Source organism: Vipera berus (genome assembly GCF_964194415.1).
Source record: "Vipera berus genome assembly, chromosome: 1".
Classification (NCBI taxonomy): domain Eukaryota; kingdom Metazoa; phylum Chordata; class Lepidosauria; order Squamata; family Viperidae; genus Vipera; species Vipera berus.
In genome coordinates this window covers 190,184,856-190,212,443 of record NC_138202.1, presented here as the reverse complement: position 1 = coordinate 190,212,443, position 27,588 = coordinate 190,184,856, and the positions used below count along the sequence as shown (strand labels likewise).

Here is a 27,588-nt window from a genome sequence, read left to right as displayed (position 1 = left end):
ACATGCTGGAGATGTAGAAAATTACCTGGGACCTATTATCACATGTGGTGGGAATGTCTAAAAGCTGAAAGTTTTTGGCACCTGATAAAAAATTGGTTTGAAGAGATAACATTACAAAAATTTGAACTAAAACCCGATACCTTCCTACTAGGGATTATTAATGATAAATTCAATGAAGGATCTTTATACTTAATACTGCATATTTTGACTGCAGCAAGATTAGCTTACGCTCAAAAATGGAAAAGGAAAGAAACCCCTACTGAAGAAGAATTAATAAGCAAAATGCTATCCTGCGCTGAAATGGATAGGTTAACATTAGAGATCAAAAACAAAACCAAAACGAACTATTATGAAATTTGGAACAATGTGTACAAATGGATAGAGTTAAGGAGGAACACTGGGATGAATACCGACTGATTAGTTGATAGTTTAGAAACCTTTTACAGGATAGAATTGAAAGATATTTGACTACATTGTAGACAAATGAAAGAATGTTCACTAGAAAACTTACTGATGTTATATGCACATTTTGCTACAATGTAACTTTCTTCTTTTTCTTTTTTCTTTTCGTTTTTCTTTTCTTTATATAAGGTATTACTAATAGCAATGTTGAAATCAGGGAAGCTGTAACATGTCCACTTTTGTTTTTAATTGTATATTTAATAAAATTTTCTTAATATATACAGTATAAAAATTTCCTCTCCTGTTTACTGTCTCATGTTTAAACTAATACAATTCTTATTATACAGGTGAAACTCGAAAAATTAGAATATCGTGCAAAAGTTCATTTATTTCAGTAATGCAACTTAAAAGGGGAAACTAATATATGAGATAGACTCATTACATGCAAAGCAAGATAGTTCAAGCCGTGATTTGTCATAATTGTGATGATTATGGCTTACAGCTCAAGTAAACCCCAAATCCACAATATCAGTAAATTAGAATATTTTGAAAAGGTGCAATATTCTAGGCTCAAAGTGTCCCACTCTAATCAGCTAATTAAGCCATAACACCTGCAAAGGGTTCCTGAGCCTTTAAATGGTCTCTCAGTCTGGTTCAGTAGGCATCACAATCATGGGGAAGACTGCTGACCTGACAGTTGTGCAGAAAACCATCATTGACACCCTCCATAAGGAGGGAAAGCCTCAAAAGGTAATTGCAAAAGAAGTTGGATGTTCCCAAAGTGCTGTATCAAAGCACATTAATAGAAAGTTATGTGGAAGGGAAAAGTGTGGAAGAAAAAGGTGCACAAGCAGCAGGGATGACCGCAGCCTGGAGAGGATTAAAAGGCCATTCAAAAGTGTTGGGGACTTTCACAAGGAGTGGACTGAGGCTGGAGTCAGTGCATCAAGAGCCACCACACCCAGACGGATCCTGGACATGGGCTTCAAATGTCGTATTCCTCTTGTCAAGCCGCTCCTGAACAACAAATAATGTCAGAAGCCTCTTACCTGGGCTAAAGAAAAACAGACCTGGTGTGTTGCTCAGTGGTCCAAAGTCCTCTTTTCTGAGGAGAGCAACTTTTACATCTTATTTGGAAACCAAGGACCCAGAGACCCGGAGGAAGAATGGAGAGGCACACACTGCAAGATGCTTGAAGTCCAGCGTGAGGTTTCCACAGTCTGTGTTGATTTGGGGAGCCATGTCATCTGCTGGTGTTGGTCCACTGTGCTTTATTAAGTCAACGCAGCCATCTACCAGGAGATTTTGGAGCACTTCATGCTTCCTTCCGCAGATGAGCTTTATGGGGATGCTGACTTCATTTTCCAGCAGGACTTGGCACCTGCCCATACTGCCAAAAGCACCAAAACCTGGTTCAATGACCGTGGGGTTACTGTGCTTGATTGGCCAGCAAACCTGCCTGACCTGAACCCCATAGAGAATCTATGGGGCATTGCCAAGAGAAAGATGAGACATGAGACCGAACAATGCAGAAGAGCTGAAGGCCGCTATTGAAGCATCCTGGTCTTTCGTAACACCTCAGCAGTGCCACAGGCTGATAGCTTCCATGCCACGTTGCATTGAGGCAGTAATTGCTGCAAAAGGGGCCCAAACCAAGTACTGAGTACATATACATGCATATACCTGTACTTTTCAGAGGTCCGATATTGTTCTATGTACACTCCTTGTTTTATTGATTGCATGTAATATTCTAATTTTCTGAGATTGTGGATTTGGGGTTTTCATGAGCTGTATGCCATAATCATCACAATTATGACAAATCACGGCTTGAACTATCTTGCTTTGCATGTAATGAGTCTATCTCATATATTAGTTTCCCCTTTTAAGTTGCATTACTGAAATAAATGAACTTTTGCATGATATTCTAATTTTTTGAGTTTCACCTGTATCAATTAAATAAAAATAACTTTCTTACGTTTATCAATAATTTTTAGTTTATACATATCCTGGTTATTTTAACATTCAATTTTTATAGACTATCAAACTAATTAGTTTTTCCCAATTTTTAGTTTCCTATTAATATTTGAATTTAACATTTAATATTTATAATTTCCAAGTTTTAAATAACCACAGTTCCCTTTATCCCAATTCGTCACAAAATCTAATGTCTTATCTATTTGAATATATTCTATTTCTCACCATCTTACATCAACTAATTAATAATAGTATAACATTATTTTATTAATTTCCAAATATCTTAAATTTAGTAACAAAAATTTATTTCAACATTAAATACTTCCTCTTTTTCTCTTGAAGTCTACTATCTCATATTTAAGCTAGTATTTTTTATTATAGCAACTAAGTAAAAACAATTTATTACATTTATCGATAGATTTTTAGCTTATAGGTATCTTAATTACTTTTACAAACCTTTATAGCAAATCAATATTCAAATTTAACTTTTAATATTTATACTTCCAAGTTTCAAATGACCAATTTTCTTTACCTCAGCTCATAACAAAATCTAATATTCAGAGTACACATCTGTCTATTTGAGTATGTTCTATTTTGATCCTCACTAATAAGTCAAAACCTCAATTTTCTTCAGCAGTGTCAGGTTTCTTTATCCTTAGCATTGAAATTGGTTCCTTTACTCCCTTCAGTAATTCCTATTAATTCGTTTTCCACAATCATCAAATCTACCATGTTCAACCATCTCTTCCACTTATACATACATTGCCCACATTCATTACCTCTTGAGAAACACAACTACAGGTAGTCCTTGAGTTATGACTGTAATGGAGTCTGCCCATTACAGTCATAACATTAATTGAATCCTGTTAAATGAACATTAATCAAATGCACAGGTTAAGTGTGCATTAGGTACCCCAGGGGTGAGGAAGCTCATGGGGTATTGGTGCAGGAACAAGACTATCTCCTTCCAGCCACCCAAGGCTTCCCCGCATCCACTGAGATATCTCATACTCCCCTTCCCACCCCTTGGGGTCCCCACAGCTCAGGGCCAGGTGGCGGAAAAGTGGCTGTTTTCTCAGACGCCGATGAAACTGCTTTCTTTAGGTCTCATGTCCTTATACACACTTCCGTGCTCTTTGGAAAAGCTTTTTTGCATGGAAGATGTAGGCCTCCAGGGACGCCAGATCTATTGCGCCACTGCAGGCTTGTCTTCTTTGGAAAAGGACTAATAAGCCTTTTCTTTTTAATTAATTAAAATAATTAAATTAGTAATTAAAATTAATTTTAATTATTTTATTTTTTTTATTTTTTGTCAGCTGATAGATGTGTTTATCCAAAGCATGTTTAATCCTAGTAATATCTTCTAATAAACCACATTATCAGCTATGTTAAATTTAAATTTACCGACAAAGAATTAAAGGGAGAATTCTGTGGTCGCAGAAGCGACTGCTTGTGAAGGCTCCTACACTGGGGCTGAAAGGCGGAAGCAGAAGCAGTATGCTTGGTCCTATATTTGGGTAGATCAGGTTGCTCTGATTAAAAAAAACAAAACCACATTATCAGCTACTACAAATTGTACTGCACAGCCATTAACAGAACCTTGAATATATACATAAAATTAAATATTCTCAACTAATTACTTATTTCAAAACAGAATCAGGTTTTAAAATATATATTTAATTATATCAAATATTTATTACAAAATGATGAAAACAGAAAACGTGCAGAAACAAACTGTTCTTGCTATACTATTGAAAAACAGTCTTTTCACGTTTCAGAAAATAGATCCCTGGATTCTCTTTTGCTAAAACTTTAATTGTGGTTGTAAAACTAGAGGCCTCTTTGCTGGGAAAAACACTCCTAGGATACATTTAAGATTATAGATGTTTTGAATTCTGAGGATACATATTCATTCATTTAAAAATTCATCATTATTAACAATACATTAAACATGAATGAAACATGCGACTTTAAAAACAATTAAAATGCATCTCAAACCACATTCAGTACTGGACATTTAAATATATAGCCCTGTTGACTGCAAATGATAAAAGTTGTTTTAAGATCTGTACAATTTTAATATAATTGAGTAATACAGGTTTTCCTATAAATATATTAAAAGCTAGGTAAACAGATAAAAACACAACACTGAGAAACAATCATCACCCTATTTTCCTAAGCATCCTTTTCTTTCATTCACATATCTTCAAGAGAGATGGAATATTAAAAAAATAGAATTGTGCAACACATTCAAAAATCACATTCTGCTAGGTTAGAGTGCACTCTGAAAACAACTTTGGAAGCAGCCACATCATCTTGCAGAAAGCACAGCTATTTTGAAAGAGATGTACTTCACTCCCGCTCCCGTTACTGCAAATCACCTTCTTCAAATGCTTTGCACAATCCTAAAAAGACTTTTCTTACTAATTAAACTCTTACATTACGTACAAGTTTTCATTTTGTAATTCTCCAGCTTTTACAGAATCTTTTATCCATTGCTCCGACACAATTTTAAACTTTTTCTTAAATGTCCTTCTAATGGTTTTTATTTTCTTCAAATCAGAATGATCTCCACTGATTACATGGGATACACCTTCCTCAAGCTGTGACACCACTTTTGCTCCATGAAAGCGAAGTATCAACTCTACGGTTAAACATCTGGTTTGATTTCGCCTGTCTCTTAAATTGCTCATTTCGTCAGAAAGGCTCAAGTAAATGGTTTGTTGCCTGAACATACTTAAGGAACTTTCCCAAGAATAACGGGCTTCTATGTCAGCAATCACATCCTGAAAAATCTCTTCAGAGGTATTAATTCTTGAGAACAATGACTTCAACTCTGGTAGATCAGTATCAGCTGTGAAACTATCACCATAAGTATCATATTCACAAGCAAAATGTTGCTTTGTTTCAGGAGACATGTGAATCATAAAAGCAGGCTGCCATGGCACAAACTTTCCAGCTTGGAAACACTGTAAAAGCCATTCTGCTCTCACAACATCATAATTATTGGAAGAAATAATATTTTTCACTCTAACATTCTCGGTCCCCGCCACAACACAATAAGTGTCAGGCCCAGGATTTTGAACTATGCTGCCACCATATTCTGCTACTTTGCTTTCCAGAGCATACTTTGAATAATGTTGTGTCCCAGTCATAATACAAAACTCAACATCTTCAAAAACATTAGAAACTTTGCTTATTTTAGAAAGGTCAGGTGCTTTAAAACGATCCATTAAACTGACTGCTTTTTTAATTTTTGCAACAGTTTTGCGCTTCTTTTCTTGTGGTTCATCCTCAACTATATCAAGGTGTTTTGTTGCAAGCTTCCCAGCAGCTTTACTTCTGAGTTGTTCTAGAAGGTCAACAGTCATACATTCATACCATTCTTTATCTTCCCTTATTCTTTCAATGCGTGGAAAGCGTAATGTGCATTCTGTTTTATACATATCACTACTCACAATCTCAGCAGCTTTAATCTGGACAATCACTGAATTACAAGGATCAATAAAGACTTGAGGCTTCTCAGCAGCACATAGGATATTACAAGGGGGAACCTTCCTATCGTATTTTTTCCAATATCTGGCTAATTTCAAGCCAAGATCATACAATTCTCTCATGGTGCAACCGGAACCAACACGACAAATAGAATGGAATTTAGATGGTCTTTCACCGGGCAAAGGAGCCTCAGCAACTGCACATAAAAAATGAGATATCATGCCACCACGACGACCTTCGCCCCAGTAGCCTCCAATAATTAAAAGGTCCAGTTCATCCATCAACCCACTGACATATTCTGGCTTAATCTTCAGCCATCCTTCCCCACGCTTATCTGGCTTGTAAATTGATATGGGGTCCTTTATTACAATTCCTTCTTCTCTGTTATCAATGGCTTCATTCAGGGCATCTACTACTTCTTTCTGTGTGTTTGCTTGAATTCTAGAAACAATCTGTACTCGACCAGGTATTGGTGTAAAAACTGTATTTAATATATTGCACCTTTTGCTCAGCATCTCATGACCCAACTTTTGGTCATTGACCATAAGAACATCAAATACACAGAAGCATTTTTGTAATTCAGAATCATCCACCATCCTTATGCTTCCTTTCTGCATAAAAGTCTGGGTGGTGGGATTATAGGCCATCATTTCACCATCCAGAATGCAGTTTTGAATATTTTTAAAGACCTGATGAATGAAAGGAGTCAATGAACCTTCAAGGGGAGAAGCACCAAACTGCTGAGTGTAATCATACCCATTTCTGGAAAAGTATTTGTAAACATCTCCATCTTTGTGCATCTGCATTCGTTCACCATCTAATTTGGTTTCTATATAAAAAGTCTGATTTTTCATTTGTTTCTCAATTTGGTGCACACTGGCAATAGAAGCAAGCATTGGCTTAAAGGCAGAAAATAATATAATAGAAGCATCACTAAGTGATACTGAAGGATTATGCAGCTGCCTACAAACCTTTTCCAAATCTGTTGTGACACTGTGCAATTCTGCAGCATCAGAATGGAAAATAGAAAACAAAGTTTGCTGGCTGACACCAAGTTTCAAATCCTTTATGATCATCCTGATCAACCACTTCTGTTCTAGTGCTGAGCTCTGAGTTATTAACTGAAGAAGGCTATTCTTGACTAGACCCTTCCTTTTGGCAGCATTATTATTAGAAACTGAATCTAGAAGATCATTCACTTGTTGTATGGTCAGTTGGCCTTGGTTGATGCATCTTGATTTCAAAACAAAGTAGGCAATCATAGCAAAGTCTCCAACATTTCCTTGTGAGCCAGTGGGTGTTCGAAAATTTAAAAGTTTTAAAGCGTCTTTTCCATCTTTGGGTAAATTTAGCAATTCAATATATAGCTTAGCAAGCATTGTTTCTTTAATTCCGTAAGCCATCCTCTCTCTTTCCAACTGCGGAAGAATAAGCCTCATTGCAGGATAAAAAGAATCTGTCACATCCTTCTCATTTTTATGAAGAGCATCATGAAATTTCCTCCAGGAATCTAGAAAATCCTTGAAATATTTTATTTTATCTGATCGGGATTTGCACTTCTGTATTCGTTCTAATGTTGAACAGAGATCTGCAAATGGGACTTGTGATGCTACAGTTAGCTTGGAAGATGAATGTGAAGTGGGGACTGAAGCCATCTTAGATGTTTTTTTCTCTACAAAAAGAAACAACCAAAGGAAAGAACGTTAAACTCAAAGCAATACATTTAGTCTTACTCTCTGGCTCCAGCTATGCCAAAGTGATCTATATGTGGTTAGAAACATGTTCTACTGGTTATCAGAATATCATCAGATGATGTACAAGGGCAAAGCCAAATGCCACCTCAGAAACTAAATAAAAGAGTTTTAGGCTGCAGTGTTATATACTCTGTAAGCAAAGAAGCTTCCCGTTTTATTTTTACTATATTGTTTCTTTCCATATCCAGTTATTCTAAATTTATAGTCTTAAATTACTTTACCTTTGAAGGTATTTTTTGCTACATGAGGATATAGTAGCACTACATGGCAACACAGTGAGGAAAACTGAGCAAACACTGATTATGAAGTGTATTAATTGAGGCATAAAGCTACATGTGCCCTCACCAGTGATGCTCCCAAAGTCCTTTGTAAGTCAACAAATGTTAATGTTTAATAAGATAGAATGGCAGCAGGTGATGAAGGGACTACTACAGGCAGCATGCTCTACTTGTATTCTTCTTCATCTTTTTTTTTTGTTTTTTGCTTTCTGCATCCAGCATCCTTAGACCCAGAGGATTAGAGAGACAGTTTGGTGTAATGGTTAAGGTCCTGACCTAGAAACCAGGAGACTGAATTCTAGTCCCACCTTAGGCATGAAAGCTGGCTGGGTGACTTTGGACCATTCTCTCAACACAACCCACCTCACAGGTTTGTTATTGTAGGGAAAATCAGTGGAGGGAGTAGCATATTGTATGTTCACTACTTTAAGTCTTAAGTCTTCACTACTTAAGTAATAAAGGCAGGATAAAAATCTAATAAAGAAATAAAAATATAGAGCCAATTATCCTGTTGCCCTTGAGATGCTGATCCAACAGAATTCTGCTGCTCAGAAAGAGAGCAGATGAAGATAGCCAGGTGCTTAATCTAGAGCAGGGGTGTCAAACCCAATCACATTGGGGGCCGTATTGTATCGGGATTTGTTTTGCCCTGGCGGGGCTGGGGTGCATGTGGTCTACATGGGCCGCATGTTTGAGTGGCCACATAGGTCACTCTGGCAACTAGGTCCACTCTGTGCTAGGCCACCTGCAAGGGAGAATACTGGACCAGTCTTTCCCATTCTCCTACCATGACTGCCCTCTTTGATGAAACACAGAATGCTGCCGAAACTCAGCACTCGCCAGACTGGGAGAATAAACCAACACAATCTGCCACACCAGATTTGTCTTCTAAGTACTTATTATATTTTGTCCTGCCTTTTTATCTATAACTCACAGCAGCAAACCTATCTAATACATCTGTTTTCCCACAACTACTCTGTGAGGTGGACTCAGCTGATAGTGACTGCCTCAAAGTCGCCTAGTCATCTTTTACTCCCAAGGGAGACTGAGAATTAAGTCTTTCCTGGTTTCTAAACCAGGAGGGGGGTGGGGATGGGCGAGAGGGCTGCTGAGCAGGAGAGGCCGGTTGGGGGGCTGGGCCCTGCCACAATCTCCCTCGTGAGCCGTGAGGCTTTTGGCTGTCTTGGGGTTGGAGGGTGGAGCAGTGGGCTAATGCCTCCTTAAGTAACACCAGCTGCCTGCAATTAGTGCAGGTTTGAGTCCCACCAGGCTCAAGGTTGACTCAGCCTTCCATCCTTCCGAGGTAGGTAAAATGAGGACCCAGATTGTTGGGGGCAATTAAGCTGACTTTGTAATAATGCCGCTTGGGGTGTGTGTGAAAGCCCTAATAAGCAGGCATATACATAGAATGAAGGCTACTGCTAAGCTTGTAAGCCGCCCTGAGTCTTCGGAGAAGGGCGGGATATAAATGGAATTAAAATAAAATAAATAAACCTTTATGCTACATCAAACTTGTTGTCATTCCCACAGCCTGTTAACTGGAGATCAGAGAAACTTCAGCAATCATATTTGGAGGATGAGAAGTGATTAAGTAATCATTAACACATTTCTGACCCACAGAGAAGGCACCCTGAACACATATTTCCCTATTTTTTTAAACTATATTTTAAATCTATGGTAAATACAATAGTTATATTTTCAACTTCTTTTGGCAGAAGCTGTGCCCTGTCATCTACCTGTTTCATCTTGTATCAAGATAACATTGGTGTGACAGCCAGAGGCTGCTGTGCATATGTTCCTGCTCCAATCCTTGCCTACTGATCTTCAGGGCCATTTGCCTTATAGCAGTAGGAAAATCTGGACTCACTGAATGAGTTCATCAGCCATGTCTCCAACATTCTGTGCCAATTCTGGCAACAGACCTCAGGCAGCCAAGAGGAATGGCAAGAAAAGCGTGTTTGGGCAGCTGTTCTTTAAGCACCAATTCTCCTACCCAACTTATTTATTTATTTATTTATTTATTTATTTATTTATTTAATTGATTTTATATACCGCCCTATTCCCGAAGGACTCAGGGCGGTTTACAGGGCGAGTTAAAACAATACAAATAAGTACACTTTAAAATAGAATTAAGACTAGCCCACAATTAAACAAATTAAAATTAAAATTAAATTAAAATTAAATTAAAACCCCCTCAGTCCAGGCCAGCAAGATCAAACAACCAAGTTTTAATACTGTAGGATCAAGATCTTTTGGAGAAAGAGGAGGCATTCTTAACTGTCAGCCCTCCCAGAATAATATTGCTCATTTAGCTATGCCAGATTTTTTTGTTTGTTCTATACCTGCCCAACTCAACCAAGTGACTCTGAGTGGCTTAGAATTCTAAAATTATAAATCAATTTAAAGATATTAAAACAATAAAAACATCCACAACATAAATAGGTATAAACAGCAGCCGTGATGATTAATCAACTAATAGTAAAGCCAACGGGGCCCCTTAACACATTCCTAATCCCAGGTCTGGGTACACAGCCAGGTTTTTCAAGCTTTGCAAAAAGCCAAAAGGGTTGGGGCAAGCAAGATGAAGCACAGTACTGCCTAATTAGCAGGGTTGGGTGGGTACAGCTTTTGACCCATTTCCAGCAGTCCTCCACAACATTATTACTATACAGGTAGTCCTCGGTTTATGCCCATAATTGAGCTTGCAATTATGGCATCATGTCTTCAAGTGCGTCACCATGTGATTGTCCCCAATTTTATGATGGCTTTTGCAGCATGTGTTAAGCAAACATGGTAGTTAATTGAATGCTGCAGCCATTAAGCAAACCCACTGTTTACTATGGAAACTTCTTTGCCAGAAACCAGAAAACCAGTTTTGGCAAAAACATAAATCATGGTTGTGTGACTGCAGGGCATTGCAAACAACCATAAATGGATTTTAACTTTTAATCTGTATTAATTTATTACTGGCACTGTTTAATTACTTTTTAATAATTTTTAATTTTTGTATCTTGTTTTTATGTATTGCCCTGTTCACCGCCCTGAGTCCTTCGGGAGAAGGGCGGTATACAAATTAAATAAATAAATAAATAAATAAATGCAGGCTGATTGTCATGTGACCATGGGAGGGGCAGCCTTTAGAACTCTGAAACTGAAGGGGTCTGTTGTAAGTTCAATCACTAAGCAACCCAGTTATAAGTTATGGACTACCTATACATACTCATGCATAAGCCTTGAAATTTAAGTGCCAAAGTACATAAAAAAATGGGTTCGGCTTATTCATAGATGACTGTGTTCACAAGTGTATAAGGTTACATTTTAAAGTACCAGTGTATATGTTTATATATGTCCATCTGCAGATACTGTTAAGCCAATCCTTGAACTTTTAACTTTTAACCCAAAAATAAACCATCTGCAGAGAAGCCAAATGTGGGATTGCCTTATTGGCAAGTGGCACATTTTTCATACTACTTTGGTTAAACATTCTAGTGTTGGCTTATTCACGAGTATATATGTGCCAAAATTTATCCTCATTCACCGGCAGATTACACGCTACAGTGCTTACTCCACAGGGCGGGCCAGCACTACTGGAGGACAGCAAAGCGGGAGTAGGTCTCTTGCTTTCAGTTCTCCAATCTCATTGCCTAATTATTTTGAAGGAGCAGTGACAAAAAAAGAGAGGCTCTCTTATCAGCCATGACGAAGGAGGCGGCGGCGGCGGCGGCGGCGGCTGCAAGAGGAAAAATGGGCTGGGATGTTCACCCAGACATTTTTACCCCACCCTCCATTCCGCCTCTTCCGCAGCGGGTAAGAGAGAGAGGAGAGAGCTCGAGGTCAACCAAAATAATGAAGGAAAATATTCAGGGCGCCTCCATTTCTGTGCCGTAATGGAGATCGGAGTTGTTGTTTCCCGGGGGAGGGGGAGGGGGTGGGGGGAGAGACAGAGAACGGCACCTCCGCATTCCACGGCGAACCGCAGCCTATTAAAGCGCCACTCCTGGAACTTCACAGGAACGGTTCGGAAGTTGCCATAGAAACAGGAAGGCCGGCCTGCCCTCGAGCCCGAGAAAGCCCCCTCTGGCCACTTTCTGCTTGTGTTCACAAACCGGCGCGCAGCGCTCTTTCAGTCGGTTCAAGAAGCTCCGTCGTCCTTACTCGTTGCCCGGAAGCACTTGTGACGTCGATTCGCTTTCCAGGAAGTGACGGCCGAGTGAGTCAAACCCGGTCCAAGAGGAGGAAGGACAGGATGCCGAGTATCCCGTCCCGGGCAGCGATGAGGTTGGTGTGCCGGGACTCTGCTGGTTCGAGGAGAGGCCTGCGCGCTTAGCTAGGAAGCGGACTGGCGCCGTCGTCCTCTCCCTTCGAGGTGGGGGAAGCAGCCGTCTGGGTCTCCTCCAGGGGCCCATGGCCTCGGCCGCCGCCAGGTCCATCGAGCCCTTCGCCTCCTGGCTCGCGGAGGCTCCCTCTCTTCGTCCCGCTGGAGTCGACGCCGTGCGTTTCTCTAGAACAGGGGTCTTCAAACTTGGCCCTTTTATGACTTGTGGACTTCAACTCCCAGAATTCCTCAGCCAGCAAAGCTGGCTGAGGAATTCTGGGAGTTGAAGTCCACAAGTCATAAAAGGGCCAAGTTTGAAGACCCCTGCTCTAGAAAGTCCCCGGGGTGGGCGGAAAGGGCTGCTCACGTGTAGTTCTCCTCTGGAAAACATTTCCTCGCTGCCTCGTACTCGAGGCAGGAGAATTTCTGAGGTCTTTCGAAAAGGACATTTCACCGCGGCGTTCCGAAATAGGGCCTCCCCCTCATCCCTTAAACCACTCTGGAGGCTGGAATTTATAGTTCTGACTTTCTGGATTGCCCCAGATTGGGAAAGGTTGGCCCTAGTTAACAGTTAACGACGTGATAGTCTTTCTGAGATTAGCCTCTTTTAGCCTAGCCTAGCCTCTTGTCTGAATCGCTTCCATGATTGTTTTTAAGCCAAACGTACATTGGAAGATCAAACTGCCGATCTTTTGTAATAATACATCAGGTTTGGCCAGAAGAGAACCACTGAAAAGGATTGCCGCTGTGGTTTCGCCAGTTAAGTGGGTGAATTAAGTGCTGGTTCAACCACTAAAAGTGGATCACAGTGTAGTTCTTCTCAGACAGTCACATTTTCTTATGGCTTACTAAACAGTAAAATAATGCTTACTAAAATATTTAATGCATTTAGTAGAATTCGTGAACAGTAAGAACATTTCAAAACAAATATAGTAGTACAGTAATTGAAATAGTTGCTCTTCGAACTTCTTTATTTTCTGTCCTAGCTCCATTACTAAATCCTGTGGGCATTCTTTGTTATAAAACAGTACCTGATCTAAAGTTGAAAGGAGATGGCTTATGTAAGAGACATTTTCTTCAAGAAGTTGATCTTTAGGTATGAATGCATCAGCTGTCTTGTGTTTCTATTGTCATATATTACCATGTAGTTTCTCCAGTCAGTGCCAAATTCTTTACCTGGTTTGTTTATTTACATTACATTAGATTGCTAATAAATATTTTAGCTCATAACCAGAAAATATTTAGGTCTGGAAAAATACTGGCTTATTTCAGAAATACAATAGGCTTCCTTTAGAGTACACAAACGAGCACACTTTGTGATATTCAGTTATATCACAAATGCATTATTAGAGCGAGTTGAAGCGATTTGCACAGTTGAGATACCACTAGCAGATATATAAGGTATAGTTCTCCCATGTTTTTGTATGAAAAGTTGCATGGGGCCAATTTAAACTGTTTTCTCCATGCTATTATTGTAAAACATAGTGTATTGTTCTTCTGTATTATATAGAATATTCTGTAGATATTCCTTCCAATTATTTGCACTAATGTAAACTTCAGAATACCACCATGGTATTAAAAAATAATGCTAGCAGTTAGGACAGTTGTTTTATTTGATTAGTTTAAGAACAAATATTGAAGGATTTTATGGTAAAGCGGATTGTATTTGTATTTCCAAGCAATAGCTTAACTTTGTGTGGACAATCTGCAACAAATTTGATTTGAAACCTTAGATTTATGTACTATAACTCTAACCCTATAGTAGAACTGACTTTGTAACATTGTTTATAGAATTTAAATTTAGTATGATCTAGAAACCAATTTTTGTCTTGTAAAACAAGCTGGTCAGCTTCAAATAAATCAGTTTCCAATATGGTTTGTGGATCTGACTTGTTTATTATTATTTAGCCCAAAGCTGAACATTATCTTAAAATTAAATATTCTAGAAATTGAGAACATGTGAGAAAGTAGGAAAGGTATCTTATTCCCATCTGTGCTTTTGAGTCTGCCTATCTTCTTTTGAGTTTAATTATCAGAGAACAATTAAATGATTCTCACGATGCTGCAGGTAACACACATCAGGCTTAACAGCTAAAAAATTAATGAAATCTGCAGAATATTTTTTAAAAAAATCTAGATTCTTTATAACTACTGGTAATATTTCATCTGTTTGTCACTTATTACTAAGGAACAAATATAGGATAAGCACTACTTTAAACGTATATTTTGCAGGGCTGGGATAATCACAAGAATCAACAGTAATGATTATTATTTAAAAAGAGTGAAGAGAAACCAGAACTAAAATAATATTGTAAAATTAATATTACTGTTGCAGTTGTACAGTTCCAAGATTAGGGCATAGATGGATGATAAATAGATAAAGTAATCCCAATGAAAAGTCTATGACTGCAGCCATGGTAGTAGTTTATAATAGTTTGAAATAAAAGTGTAATACTGTTACTTTTAGTGTGCAAGGTTATCATGCACATAAGTTATGCTGCTTGGCAATCCCAATTACCATATTTGTTAGAAATCTGATAAAAGTTTTTTTAAAAAAACTAAATACCAGATGAGAAGGTATTACTTTTGAGAAGTGGATTAATTATCCTCTGCACAAAACCATCATTATGTTTTTAAGTACCAACCCTGTAGGGGCTGAAGAAAGATATTCCAAATTCATGGGTGCTGATATAATGTTTCTAGATTCCTGAATGGTGAGATGTTTGTGATATTTTCCTCAAGTCATTTTTTGGTATGAGAATAGAATATAAATATAAATAGAACCTTGGAGGTCTTCTAGTCCAGCCCCCTGCTCAAGCAGAAGCACCTATACCATCTCAGACAGGTGATTGTTTAGACTCTTCTTAAAAATCTCTAGTGATGGAGTGTCCACGATTTCTGGAGGCAAGCTGTTCCATTGGTTGATTGTCCTCACTGTCAGGAAGTGCCTCCTTAATTCCAGGTTGCTTCTCTCTTTGATCAGTTTCCAGCCATTGTTTCTCGTCCTTCCCTCTGGTGCTCTGGTGAACAAAGTGACCCCCTCTTCCTTGGGCAGCTCCTCAGATACTGGAATACTGCTATCATGTCTCCCCTATTTCTTCTTTTCTTTAGACTAGCCAAACCCAAGTCCCACAGCCGTTCTTCATATGTTTTAGTCTCCAGGCCTTTGGTCATCTAAATGGTCTTCTCTGATTTTTTTCCAAAGTCTCAACATCTTTTTTGTGATATGGTATTCCAGGTGTGGTCTTACTAGGATTTTATAAAGCGGTAATAATACTTCGCAAGGTCTTGATCCTATGCCTCTATTTATACAACCCAGCATTGTATTAGCTTTTTTGGTTGCTGCTGCACACTGCTGGCTCATAGTCAAGTGATTGTCCACTAGGACTCCAAGGTCCCTCTCACAGTTAATTGTTTTTGAGCCAGGTCTAGCCCAATCTGTACTTGTACCTTTGATTTTTCCTGCCTAAATATAAAACTGCTTTTCACCACATTGAAACATTTTGTTGGATAGGGCCTATTATTCAACTTTGTCAAGATCTTTTTGGATCCTGAGTTTGTCTTCTGGGGTGTTGGCTACTCCTGTCAGTTTGGTGTCATCTGCAAATTTGATGAATTCGTCTTCAATTTCCTCATTTAAGTCATTTATGAAGATATTTATGTATCTAAAGTATTTTTGGTATGATATTGGCTAAAGTTTGTGTGATTCAGTATGAGAATGGAAGCACATCAGTGCAGTTCCTGGTTCTCTGATCCAGCTGCAGTCTATTCCAATACTATTCTTGATGGTACCTCAACTGTAAACACCTGGTTTGAGGGACATCAGAATATTGCAGCTGGAATGGCCATCTGACTTTCAAACAGTTCATTAATTCATTCATTCATTATATTTCTATATCACCCTAAGTAATTCCATGTAGTTTATGATATAAACCTTTTTAGGGGAGTGGGAAGCTGCACTGGGCTGGATGAGACAGGAAACTGCTACAATGGCCATAATTCTGCTCATGCTATTTTGGATTAAACCATTATCTAGTTGTACACTTCATTGGTAGCCCTGGAAGTTTTTTTCCCAGCAGCTTTTGTCAAAATTTAAGTAAATAGATTTGCCCATAAAACTTTAAAGTATGCATAATCATTATTATGCTAATATAGATATTACTGGATGATAGTGATTATTTAAAATTTCTTTGAATCAATACTAAAAGTTCAGCACTTATTAAGTTTCTACTGAAGAACCTTATTAATTGTTTAAAAATGTTAATGTGTTGCTGTTCAACCTAGAAGGCTGCTAGAATAGCTTATGTGTTAATTGAAGTCAGTAAATACCCACAGGCCGATAGTTTGAAATGACGCAACCCAAATAGGATGTTAAGGGAAAAGGATGAAAAGATTAACTTAATATGAAAGCTTGTATCATCAGAATTTGTCATTTTCTCATAATCTGCATTTGGATATGATTAAAAGCTAGAAATTTTACCCCTGAAATATAGTAGGCGAGATAGTAACATAACCATTCTAGCAAGCTTCAGTGAAGATGTTTTCATTCCTTAAAGAACTATCACTATTAGAAGAACATATGGCTTTGTGAAAGTTTTAAAAGTTAAAAAAGTCTTAGTTATATTACATATTTTAGAAAGATAATACAACTTCTGACATCACTAAGTTTGAAAAATGGCGTTTTTTCCCCTATATGTTTTTTTTTTAAAAAAATCAGTGGAAATATTTGCTGGCCTGGAAATCTGCCCTATAAAGCAAGCAGGGTTGATCTTCCATGACTTATCCATTTCTACATTTACATGCTCAGTAGTCTAGACTAGAGTATGTATCTTATATTCTATTCAGTTTCCGTATAAATGGGAGGATCTAAATGGGGTTCTGTTTTATGTCCATGTCCCAGCTCTGGTATCTATTGAATTGTCAGGAAGAGAGGAGATCACAAGATACAGAAGTCTGAAGAAATACTTAGGTCTTGAATGGCAGAATTATCTAAACCTAAGTTATAAAATAGAATGGTGTTGCATAAAAGTAAGGCATCAGTTGCTACCTAAACATGCCAAGTAGAATTTTGAGTTCCCACAGCTGCTTTCTTGATAGATGGAATGGCTAGCTGTATAAGTTTTATTAATTCATTGTTTTTACCATAATTTATTAAATGAGCCACAATTTCTAGATTAGCACAGCATACTAAACCAGAAATTATGGTTTCTGAATTACACTTAATGCAGCACTCAGCCATAATGTAGCTTATTTTACTTTGTTTAAAGTATTATATTGACCCAGCCAATGTGGGCTTTTGGTAGAAGACCATAACCTATTATGAAAAGATGTCATTTGTCTGCAGTTGAATACTACTTACATAAACTATGATGTTATCCTGATTCTTCACTTGCCTTCCTTTTTCCTACAGCACCTTCTGTATCTTGTATCTCACATCTAGGCCAAAGTTGATCCTTTCTTTTACCTTCAGGTAATACATTAGGACAGGGACGCGGTGGCTCAGTGGGTTAGGACGCTGAGCTTGTCGATCGGAAGGTCGGCAGTTTGGCGGGTCGAATCCCGAGTGCCGCCTGTTACTCGTCCCAGCTTCTGCCAACCTAGCAGTTCGAAAGCACGTAAAAATGCAAGTAGAAAAATAGGGACCACTCCGGTGGGAAGGTAACAGCGTTCCGTGCGCCTTTGGCGTCTAGTCATGCCGGCCACATGACCACGGAGATGTCCTCGGACAAGCGCTGGCTCTTCGGCTTTGAAACGGAGATGAGCACCGGCCCCTAGAGTCGGAAACGACTAGCACGCATGTGCGGGGGAACCTTTACCTTTACCTTTACCTTAATACATTAGGAAAAGTCTGTGATGCCTATTCTACCACTTCCATGCGTTTGTTTTTACCATCTTACACACTTAAATAGTAATTTGCGAAACAGAGGTGGTACTTGGCATTGCTTTTGAAAGTTCTTTGGAACATGTAGGAGTACAAACATTGCACTTGTCTATGTCTCATTAAAGGAGTCGAGGCTACTCCCATGGAGTCACAGCTACTCTCATGTCTTTGGGGAAGCACTGCCCTGTTTTCTCCACTTAATATATTTTGTGTTCCAGCTTGCAATTCCTTTGAAAAATTATAGGCAGCATGTTTTCGTAGTAAGATCGTCTCTTATAACCCATCCTTTCAAGCTTTAGAACAGTGTAATGTGCTGAAAGCAAGAATAGGAAGTTGGTAAAAATCAGCTATCTCAAGGCATAGCCAAAGAAAGGCATTCATTTGTTGAGATTGTATGGCAGGCAATGAAGGTCCTGTCTTGTTTCATACTAGGGCAAAACCAATATTGAACACAGCACTGCCCTTATACACTAACTAATAGTTCTTTCCAACTAATGAGTTTTAATTGCTACTGCAAGCTGGTATCTCTGTACATGGATTTGAATGAAGGAATTTTGATTAAATCTAGTTAAACTGGTTTTCTCTTTTGGGGTGAGTGGGGAAAGAGAACAAATTTAATTTGCTTTGATTTAGAACACATCAGTCAAACCTAAGGAGAGAAAGGGCTGAAGCTCTCAACCTTCCTTATCTCTATTTTCTCTGTCTTTTATTTATGAATTTTTAAATTAATTTTCTTTTTAATTTGTTAAATTAATTAATACACTTTTCAAGTGCCTTAGATGAGACACTTTATTTTATTTTTCAAAAACAGCTCAGATTACCAGAGCAACCTATTTTTTCTGATATATTATGCTTACTATTTGTTTTGCTTTACTTTTTTGTTCATGTTGTTTTAAGCTTAAGTGTATTTTCTTCTTTCAGGATTCATGTGGACTAGAGAGATTCATTGGCTACTATAATGGAAAAATCATGGATGCTTTGGACTTCCATTGAAAAATGGCTGCTTGCTTTGGTGTCATGGTCCTGGGGTGTCTGCCGTATTTCTCTCTTACCTTTGATAGTGACTTTTCATTTGTATGGTGGCCTGATTTTACCTCTGTTAATATTTGTATCTATCACAGGTATATTATATAAATTCCAGGATGTGTTGCTTTATTTCCCTGAGCAACCCTCTTCATCACGACTCTATGTTCCCATGCCTACTGGCATCCCACATGAGAATATCTTTATCAAAACCAAAGATGGTGTGTTGCTCAACCTAATTCTTCTCAGATTCACGGGTGATAATTCCTCATATTCTCCTACTATTATTTATTTTCATGGGAATGCAGGCAACATTGGTCATCGACTACCAAATGCTTTATTGATGCTGGTAAACCTGAAAGTAAATTTATTATTGGTTGACTATAGAGGCTATGGGAAGAGTGAAGGAGAAGCAAGTGAGGATGGCATCTATTTAGATTGCGAGGCTGTTCTAGATTATGTGATGACTAGATCAGATCTTGACAAGACAAAAATTTTTCTTTTTGGCCGTTCTTTGGGGGGAGCAGTTGCTATTCATCTGGCCTCTGAAAATTCTCATAGGATTTCTGCCATCTTGGTGGAGAATACATTCCTTAGTATCCCACATATGGCCAGCACTCTGTTTTCTTTCTTCCCTATGAGGTACCTTCCTTTATGGTGCTATAAGAACAAGTTCCTGTCTTACAGAAAAATCTCTCAGTGCAGGATGCCTTCACTCTTCATTTCTGGACTTGCTGACCAATTGATTCCTCCAGTTATGATGAAGCAACTTTATGAACTTTCTCCTGCTCGGACTAAAAGATTGGCAATATTTCCAGATGGAACTCATAATGACACTTGGCAGTGCCAAGGCTACTTTACTGCACTCGAACAGTTTATCAAAGAAGTTATAAAAAGCCACTCCCCTGAAGAAATGGCAAAAATGACATCTAATGTAACAATAATATAATTGTAATTCCAAACTGTCTTTCTGATACAACTGCATTGTACCTGGATTTGTGGGAAGTGATCATTAATTACCATTTTTAAAATGTGTATTCTGTCTGTATCTTAAAAAAGTGAAATTAAACATGGAGACATCTACTGATTTATGATCCAACATAGTTTTTACACTGCATTGTAAACAAATAAAACTTCTATTTGTTTTAATAAAATTAGTTTTTTTTATTTTAGGAAAAGGCATTTTAACACATTTGTTGCTGAATGTTCTGGATCTGAGGGAAGAATAAAGGAGTTCAGTACAGTGTGTATGTTAGCTCCCTGGATAAACATGGTTTGCAAAATATTTTTGACAGTTGGTTTTCAGAGAACCATAGACAGCTAGATACTAGGTTAGTCTGTTACTAAAATTAATCAGAATTTTCGACCCCAGCGCCTACTTGATTAAGACCTCCAGGGAGAGGCATGTGGGTAGATCCCTGCAATGGTGAGTGCTTCCTTGAGAGAGGAAAGTCCCTCCAACTCTGAAAGAGATAAGTCTTCACCTTAAGAAACTGCTACTGGATCCGTGTGATTTGAACAATTTCCATCCAGTGTCCAGGCTTCTGGGAAAAAATGGAGAATGTGATCCAACTACAGCTCTGAAGGTGGCAATCAGGTTTCAGATCATGGTACAGTACTGAAACAACTTAGTCACCCTTGATGACTTGTGCAGACTTAAGATGGGGGTAGTGTATCCATCTGGCCCTTGGTGATTTCTTTGTAGCTTTTCATACTATACATATATCCTGGACAAGTTTAGAGGTTGAGTATAGAGAGCACAATGTTCCTGTCTGAAGGTCCCAGTCAGTTTGAGGGCAGAGTCATGTTCTAGATCCCTGCTTTGAAGAGTGCCACAGGGCTTCACACACACACCCTTCCTTTTTAATATGTGCATCAAGGTCCTATCACTAGTTGATATGGAAGGACAGACTTCAGCTCAACCTACCAAGACAGTGGCTGGGGGTTTGGGCCCCCATAGGACCTGGGCTGGAGATATTTCAACTTCGAATGGGGTTGTACTGCCCTGCTTGGATTCAGCATGCAATTTTGTAGTCTTCCTGGACTCGTGAGCACAGGGACTTTTGTACACCATTTGTACCTTTTCCTGGACTGCTCCCAGTCACAAAGGGGCTGCCCTTTAAAACTATTTTGAATCATCAATTGATCCGGAATGCAGCTGGGCAGATAGTTCTAGACATTCCTCATTATACCCATGTGACATCTCCACAAGATGCATTGGCTGTACATAGGTTTCTGGTTGCAATTCAAAGTGCTAGTTGTTACCTGTAAACCACAGCATGGCATTGGAGTAAATTGTTTATGGGACTGCTTTTTCCAATGGTTTATGCCTGTCCCATGTGCTCCAACTGAAAGGGCCCAAGATGAAACAATGCCATCTTGTGGGACTCCAGAAGCGTATCTTCTCAGCAGTGGCCCCTAGCCTTTGGATTTGTCTTCCTCCTCCTGATACACTGCTGGCCCCAGCACTGCAAGCTTTAGAAAGGTTAAGATCTGGCTTTTCTGCCAGCCCTTGGGACAAGAGGAGCAGATTTCCCATTTGGTGAGATACAGCAAGCTTTTTGTTTTAATCACCATGTAATTGTTCTGCAGTATTTTATTTTACTGGTACGTGTTTGTTTTCGTTTAGTGATTTTTGTATGCTGCCCATGCAAAATTGTTTGAGTTGTGTGGCTGTACAACTGTCATAAATAAAGGAAACTATTACTATAGAAGGAGGGAGCAGAAATGGCACAAAAATTTGAACCTTGATTTCACTGTAAATAAGTCTTGCAATTTCTTCTTAAGTAATAGTTGATGGGTGGCTTTTCTATGATATTTCATTTATCAGAAATCTTTTGCTTTGTCCTTGACTGCCCATTTGTCATTTTCTAGTCCAGTCTTGGCAGGAGAAATCTGACAACTATTACTTTAATACATACATGATTAAATCTCCAAATTTAATCTAATTTTTTGATGCACAATTAACATCTTTTAATATTAATATTATAAATAATGTTAAGGGAAAACACTTCATTGGAATAGCTACTTAATTTTAATTTTTACTGTTAATTCTACATTTAAGTAAGAAAAGGTATATCTAAAGGTTATAATCATTTTGATATTACCACACAGTCTCAAAGGCAGGTAAACCTGGTCATACCCAAGACTTTAGTTTGCAGTCCTGGTATTACAGAATGAACTCAATATTTTCCTAAGGATTTTTATTTACTTTCATCATGAGGAAATCCTGATTCAAATTTGAGTGCTCCCTCCCTCCAGGAGATTGAGATTGCCTGATTTAAAACTGTATTTTGTAGCCAGTTGTTTACTTTGGATAAAAGAATGGGTGCTGCTGAGAAAAGAATTTTTGAATTAGCATGTTCTGAAGTTTGGAAGGCATGGCTTTCTGTTGAACTATAAATTTAATGTAGATTTCAAAAATTACTGTGCCAGAAGTGCCATACTGAGAATATGGAATGGATATATTCCAAACTGTGCCTGAAAATGCCTTTATAGGTCACGGCACAAGAAGTATTTTATAGGAAAGAAACAGCAGGTTAAGAGCAACAAATATATAATATGATTGCTGCTGCAGAGCAACAATATGCACAAAAATGTGGGGCTGCTTCCAAGGCTGTTAGGTCTCCACTCTGGGAGATAAGGCAGATGGCCGGAGGCACATTCCATTCTCACCCCGAGGAAGAAACATCAAAGAGGATAGAGCAAGGAACAAAGCAAAGGAAATACACTGTAGCAATCCTGAGCACCTCCTCCCCCCAGAGGAATGTTAGAACCCGAAAAGAGAACAGAAACCCTAATGCCCGTAAAAAGACAGGATTCTGACACATGTACAGTATTCCCTTCTATTTTCCCCAAACAACAACCTTGCAGGTAGACTAGTAATTAAGTAACTAACCCAAAGTGACTCTGGGGTTTTGTGGTTAAAAGTTTTAATTACAGGCTCAGGAAATTACTGACCCACAAAAGTTGTTCCATCAAAATATGAAAATTATGTATTTCTAAAATATAAGCATCAGGGTTATTAAAAATGTAAGTCAAATCAAAGGGGTCTAAATTAAATACCAGCATAATAAAGGTAATGCTACAAATATAAATTCCTAAGTAATTATGAAAGAATACCTATTTCATATTTTGATGGAACAACTTTTGTGGGTCAGTAATTAAAACTTTTAACCAATATTTTTGAGCAAAAACTTTTTAAGTACACCAGTTGGGTCTAATGGTTAAGGTGCCAGGCTAGAAGCTGGTAGACTAGGTTCTAGTCCAGCCTTAGGCATAAAAGCCGGCTGGGTGACTTTGGACTAATCAATCTCAGCCCAACCCACCTCACAAAGTTGTTGTTCTAAGGGAAATAGGAGGAGGAAGAAATATCAGGCATGTTCATCGTCTCGAGTTACTTATAAAATAATAAAGGCAAGATAGAAATCTGATAAATCTTTTCCCATATGCAAAATTTGTCTTCTATTTACATTATCATACAGTATTACTGGGAAAGGACAAGAGAAACAATGTTTCCAAGAAAATATACTATATATCTGAAAAGAAGAAATACTGTGCAGTATAATAATAGACGCAGATAATCATTTTTTCTTTGTAATTGCTCAGAGGGGGAGGGTTATAAATATAAATTGGAGTAATTTTAGCTCATGCAAACTAATCTCTAATATATGCAATGAATTTTCTAATTAATTTATTAATTGATGTGTATATTGATTCATTAATTAAATTACTTTTCTAATTACTTTCTAACATATGCAATTAATTTTTATTATTGCATTGAGAAATGTAGAAGAATTGTGCTGAAAGAACTGTGATTCAGGTAGGTTCATAGCAAATATATAAAGCCCTCTTAATTTTTATTTCTTCCTGAAATAGTCACTCAAAATATTTATACAGCACTCAGCTCAAATGATTGCACAAGTTTGTTAGGCTTAGTTGTAATGACTGATTTGTGTCCAAAATTTGTTTTTATACATATTACTGTTTGAAACTGCAAACTAGGGAATCACAAATAATGGTACTCTTTGACAGTCAGTCCTAGGGTATTTGTATACTAGAACGCTACATTGACCTTTTGCTGTTTGGATGAAAGTTCCACTGGGGCTACTGGATCTGGGCAATAAAAATACAAACCATAGATGGCAACGAGGTGTTAAAGTACATTTCTTTCTGCCCTCTAGTGGTCATTGAAAGTTTTGCAGACTGGATCCAATTAAATATAGAGATTATATGTGTGAGTGTATGTGGTGTCCTATTATGCCAATAATCACTTATCAAATTTATATGTGACCTGATCAAGAAAATATTTAAAGTGTGCATTTGGATGGGAGAGGGGGAGAGAAATATCTTTAATGTTTTTCCTAATTTTAACATGACTATTATTGCATTTAGTTAATGTTTTGTAAAATTTTTACAATTCTGTCATTTATTTATTTATTTTATTTATTTTATTTAATTTGTATACCGCCCTTCTCCCGAAGGACTCAGGGCGGTGAACAGGGCAATAAATACCAAAATACCAAAATACAAAAATTAAGAACAGATTAAACCAGGTTATTCAGGGCCCAACTCATGGGGGGGGGTCACATGCTCGATCTGGTTTTTCTATCCGGACGGTGGTTAGATGATCTCGGGGTGGGGGGGGTTCCCCAATTATTACACCCCTGTCATGGACCGATCATCATCTCCTGCGGTTGGTCTTCCGTTTTGCCACTCCCCGCCGTGGGGTTGTTGAGCCAATAAGATGGTTCGGTCCTAGGCGCCTGATGGACCCTGAGCAGTTCCAGATGGCGCTGGGGCCCCCACCTGCCTCCTTTGCTCATAGCTCGGTCGATGCCCTAGTGGAAGCCTGGGAAAGGGCAGCCACAGAGGCACTCGACCAAGTTGTACCCATGCGGCCCTTGACCCGGCGCAGATCCCAATGGGCTCCATGGTTCTCCATGGAGCTCCGGGAGATGAAGCGTTGGAGACGGGGCCTAGAGAGCTGTTGGAGATCCAGCCGATCCGAATCCGACCGGTTACCACTAAGGTCGTTTACGAGAACTTATCTCGCGGCGATGAGGGTGGCGAGGTCTAACCACTTCGCCACTCTCATCGCGTCCACAGAAAATTGCCCGGCCGCCCTGTTTAGGGTAACTCGCTCTCTCCTTAATCGGGAGGTGAGGGAGGACCCCTTGCAGGGTCGAGCCGAGGAGTTTAGTCGATTTCTGTCTGACAAAATCGCTCAGATCCGGACCGGTCTGGACTCCGACTGGGCAGAGTCTGACGATGAGGATACGGGCAGCCTTGTCGATTTAATCTGGGAAGAGTTCAACCCTGTGACTCCTGAAGAAGTGGACAAGATCATGGGGAAGCTGAGCTCTACCACGTGTTTGTTGGACCCGTGTCCCTCCTGGCTGACTTATGCGGCTTGGGATGGGACACGAGGCTGGCTCCAGGCAGTGATTACTGCTTCTTTGAGCGAGGGTAGCTTTCCCGCCGCCTTGAAGGAGGCGGTGGTGAGACCCCTCCTCAAGAAGCCTGCCTTGGACCCAGAAATATTAAACAACTTCCGTCCGGTCTCCAACCTTCGCTTTCTGGCGAAGGTTGTTGAGAGCGTGGTGGCGCAACAGCTCCCTTTGTTCTTGGATGAAGCTGATTATCTAGACCCGTACCAATCGGGTTTCAGGCCCGGGTACAGCACGGAGACGGCATTGGTCGCGCTGGTGAATGATCTCTGGCGGGCTCGGGACAGGGGTTGCTCCTCTGTCCTAGTCCTTTTAGACCTCTCAGCAGCTTTTGATACCATCGACCATGGTATCCTGCTGCGACGTCTCAGGGGGTTAGGAGTGGGAGGCACAGTTCTCCAGTGGTTCTCCTCCTACCTTCTGGGACGTTCGCAGTCGGTGTTGGTAGGAGGGCAGAGATCGACCTTGAGACCTCTAATTTGTGGAGTTCCTCAGGGATCGGTTCTCTCGCCTCTCCTGTTCAACATCTACATGAAGCCGCTGGGTGAGATCATTCGTGGCTTTGGAGTTGGGTATCATCAATATGCTGATGATACCCAGCTTTTTATTTCGACCCCAAACCACCCCAGTGATGCCCTCGACGTGATGTCCCGCTGCCTGGAGGCCGGTCCGGGTCTGGATGGCGAGGAACAGGCTTCGACTCAACCCTGACAAGACTGAGTGGCTGTTCGTGCCGGCATCCTGGGAAATTCCAATTATTCCATCTCTGGCCATGGGGGGTGAGCTATTACCCCCCGTAGATAGGGCTCGCAACTTGGGGGTCCTTCTAGATTCACAGCTCTCTTTGGAAGAGCATATTGGAGCTGTAACTAGGGGGGCCTTTGCCCAGGTTCGCCTGGTGTGCCAGTTGCGGCCCTATCTAGACCGGGATGCCTTGCGTACAGTCACTCATGCGCTCGTGACTTCTCGTCTAGACTACTGTTATGCTCTCTACATGGGGCTGCCCTTGGGGGTCCACCCGGAGACTTCAACTGGTGCAGAATGCAGCCGCGCGAGTTGTCTTGGGGGTTTCCCGATACTCCCATGTTACACCTTTGCTCCACGAGCTGCATTGGCTACCGGTTGCTCTCCGGGTGAGGTTCAAGGTGTTAGTGATGACTTACAAAGCCCTTCATGGCATGGGTCCGGATTACCTATGGCAACACCTGCGGCCGGCGTCAACTTCCCTCCGTCCAGTGCACTCCCACAGAGAGGGCCTCCTCAGGGTGCCTCCGATCAAAGAATGCCGATTGGTGGCCCCCAGGGGGAGAGCGTTCTCTGTGGGTGCACCAGACCTATGGAACCGCTTACCGGTCGAGCTCCGGTCGAGCTTCCGGCGCGATCTCAAAACCTTCTTTTTTGAACAAGCTGGCCTGGTCTGACGGGATGGGTTGGGTTTTTTATAATTAGTTTTAATTTTTAATATGTATCAATTACTACGGGCATAGTTGTTTAATCACTTTTTAATTTTTGTATCCTGTTTTTTATTATGTATTGCCCTGTTCACCGCCCTGAGTCCTTCGGGAGAAGGGCGGTATACAAATTAAATTATTAAATTAAATTAAATTAATTAAACCATAGTGCCCAAATACAATAAATAAATTACTTAAAAACAATAATTAAAACCTAAACCCATCAGACCAGGCCGGCTTGCTCAAACAAATAGGTTTTTAGATCATGTCGGAAGGAGCGAAGGTCGGGGGCCATCCGGAGCTCAACCGGTAAACGGTTCCACAGGTCAGGCACACCGCTGAGAGGTCTAATAGGACTAGGACAGAGGAACATCCCCTGTCCCGGGCCCTCCAGAGATCATTCACCAGAGCGACCAATGCCATCTCCGTGCTGTACCCGGGCCTGAAACCCGATTGGTACGGGTCTAGATAGTCAGCTTCCTCCAGGACCAAAGGGAGCTGATGCGCCACCACGCTCTCAACAACCTTCGCAAGAAAGCGAAGGTTGGAGACCGGACGAAAGTTGT

At 39.7% G+C, this 27,588-nt stretch overlaps 2 protein-coding genes across 10 annotated transcripts; one reads left to right on the top strand and one right to left on the bottom strand.

Moving 5' to 3' along the window:
- Positions 1–4,032: 4,032 nt before the first annotated feature.
- On the bottom strand, positions 4,033–12,056 carry LIG4 (DNA ligase 4). 3 transcript variants are annotated; one of them, XM_081340682.1, is made up of 2 exons: positions 11,858–12,056; positions 4,033–8,126 (listed from the first exon to the last, which is right to left on the bottom strand). In XM_081340682.1, the coding sequence occupies exon 2, from the start codon at positions 7,524–7,526 to the stop codon at positions 4,812–4,814; it is 2,715 nt and encodes a 904-aa protein (XP_081196808.1). In that variant the 5' UTR covers positions 7,527–8,126; positions 11,858–12,056; the 3' UTR covers positions 4,033–4,811. The 3 variants fall into 3 exon arrangements, with proteins under 3 accessions (XP_081196808.1, XP_081196807.1, XP_081196809.1); XM_081340681.1 differs by having other exon boundaries at positions 4,033–7,543; positions 11,858–12,051; XM_081340683.1 differs by lacking the exon at positions 11,858–12,056 and adding an exon at positions 9,640–9,790 and having other exon boundaries at positions 4,033–7,543.
- ABHD13 (abhydrolase domain containing 13) lies at positions 11,700–20,261 on the top strand. Of its 7 annotated transcripts, XM_081340715.1 has the most exons (4): positions 12,118–12,181; positions 13,205–13,314; positions 17,629–17,688; positions 19,021–20,261. In XM_081340715.1, exon 4 carries the CDS (start codon positions 19,058–19,060, stop codon positions 20,069–20,071), a length of 1,014 nt encoding a protein of 337 aa, XP_081196841.1. In that variant the 5' UTR covers positions 12,118–12,181; positions 13,205–13,314; positions 17,629–17,688; positions 19,021–19,057; the 3' UTR covers positions 20,072–20,261. The 7 variants fall into 7 exon arrangements, with proteins under 7 accessions (XP_081196845.1, XP_081196839.1, XP_081196841.1 ...); XM_081340714.1 differs by lacking the exon at positions 17,629–17,688; XM_081340718.1 differs by lacking the exon at positions 13,205–13,314 and having other exon boundaries at positions 12,133–12,181.
- Positions 20,262–27,588: the final 7,327 nt, after the last annotated feature.

Excerpts from the sequence above, each read along its gene's own strand:
- LIG4 (XM_081340682.1), bottom strand. The coding sequence starts at position 7,526 with ATGGCTTCAGTCCCCACTTCACATTCATCTTCCAAGCTAACTGTAGCA.
- ABHD13 (XM_081340719.1), top strand. The coding sequence starts at position 19,058 with ATGGAAAAATCATGGATGCTTTGGACTTCCATTGAAAAATGGCTGCTT.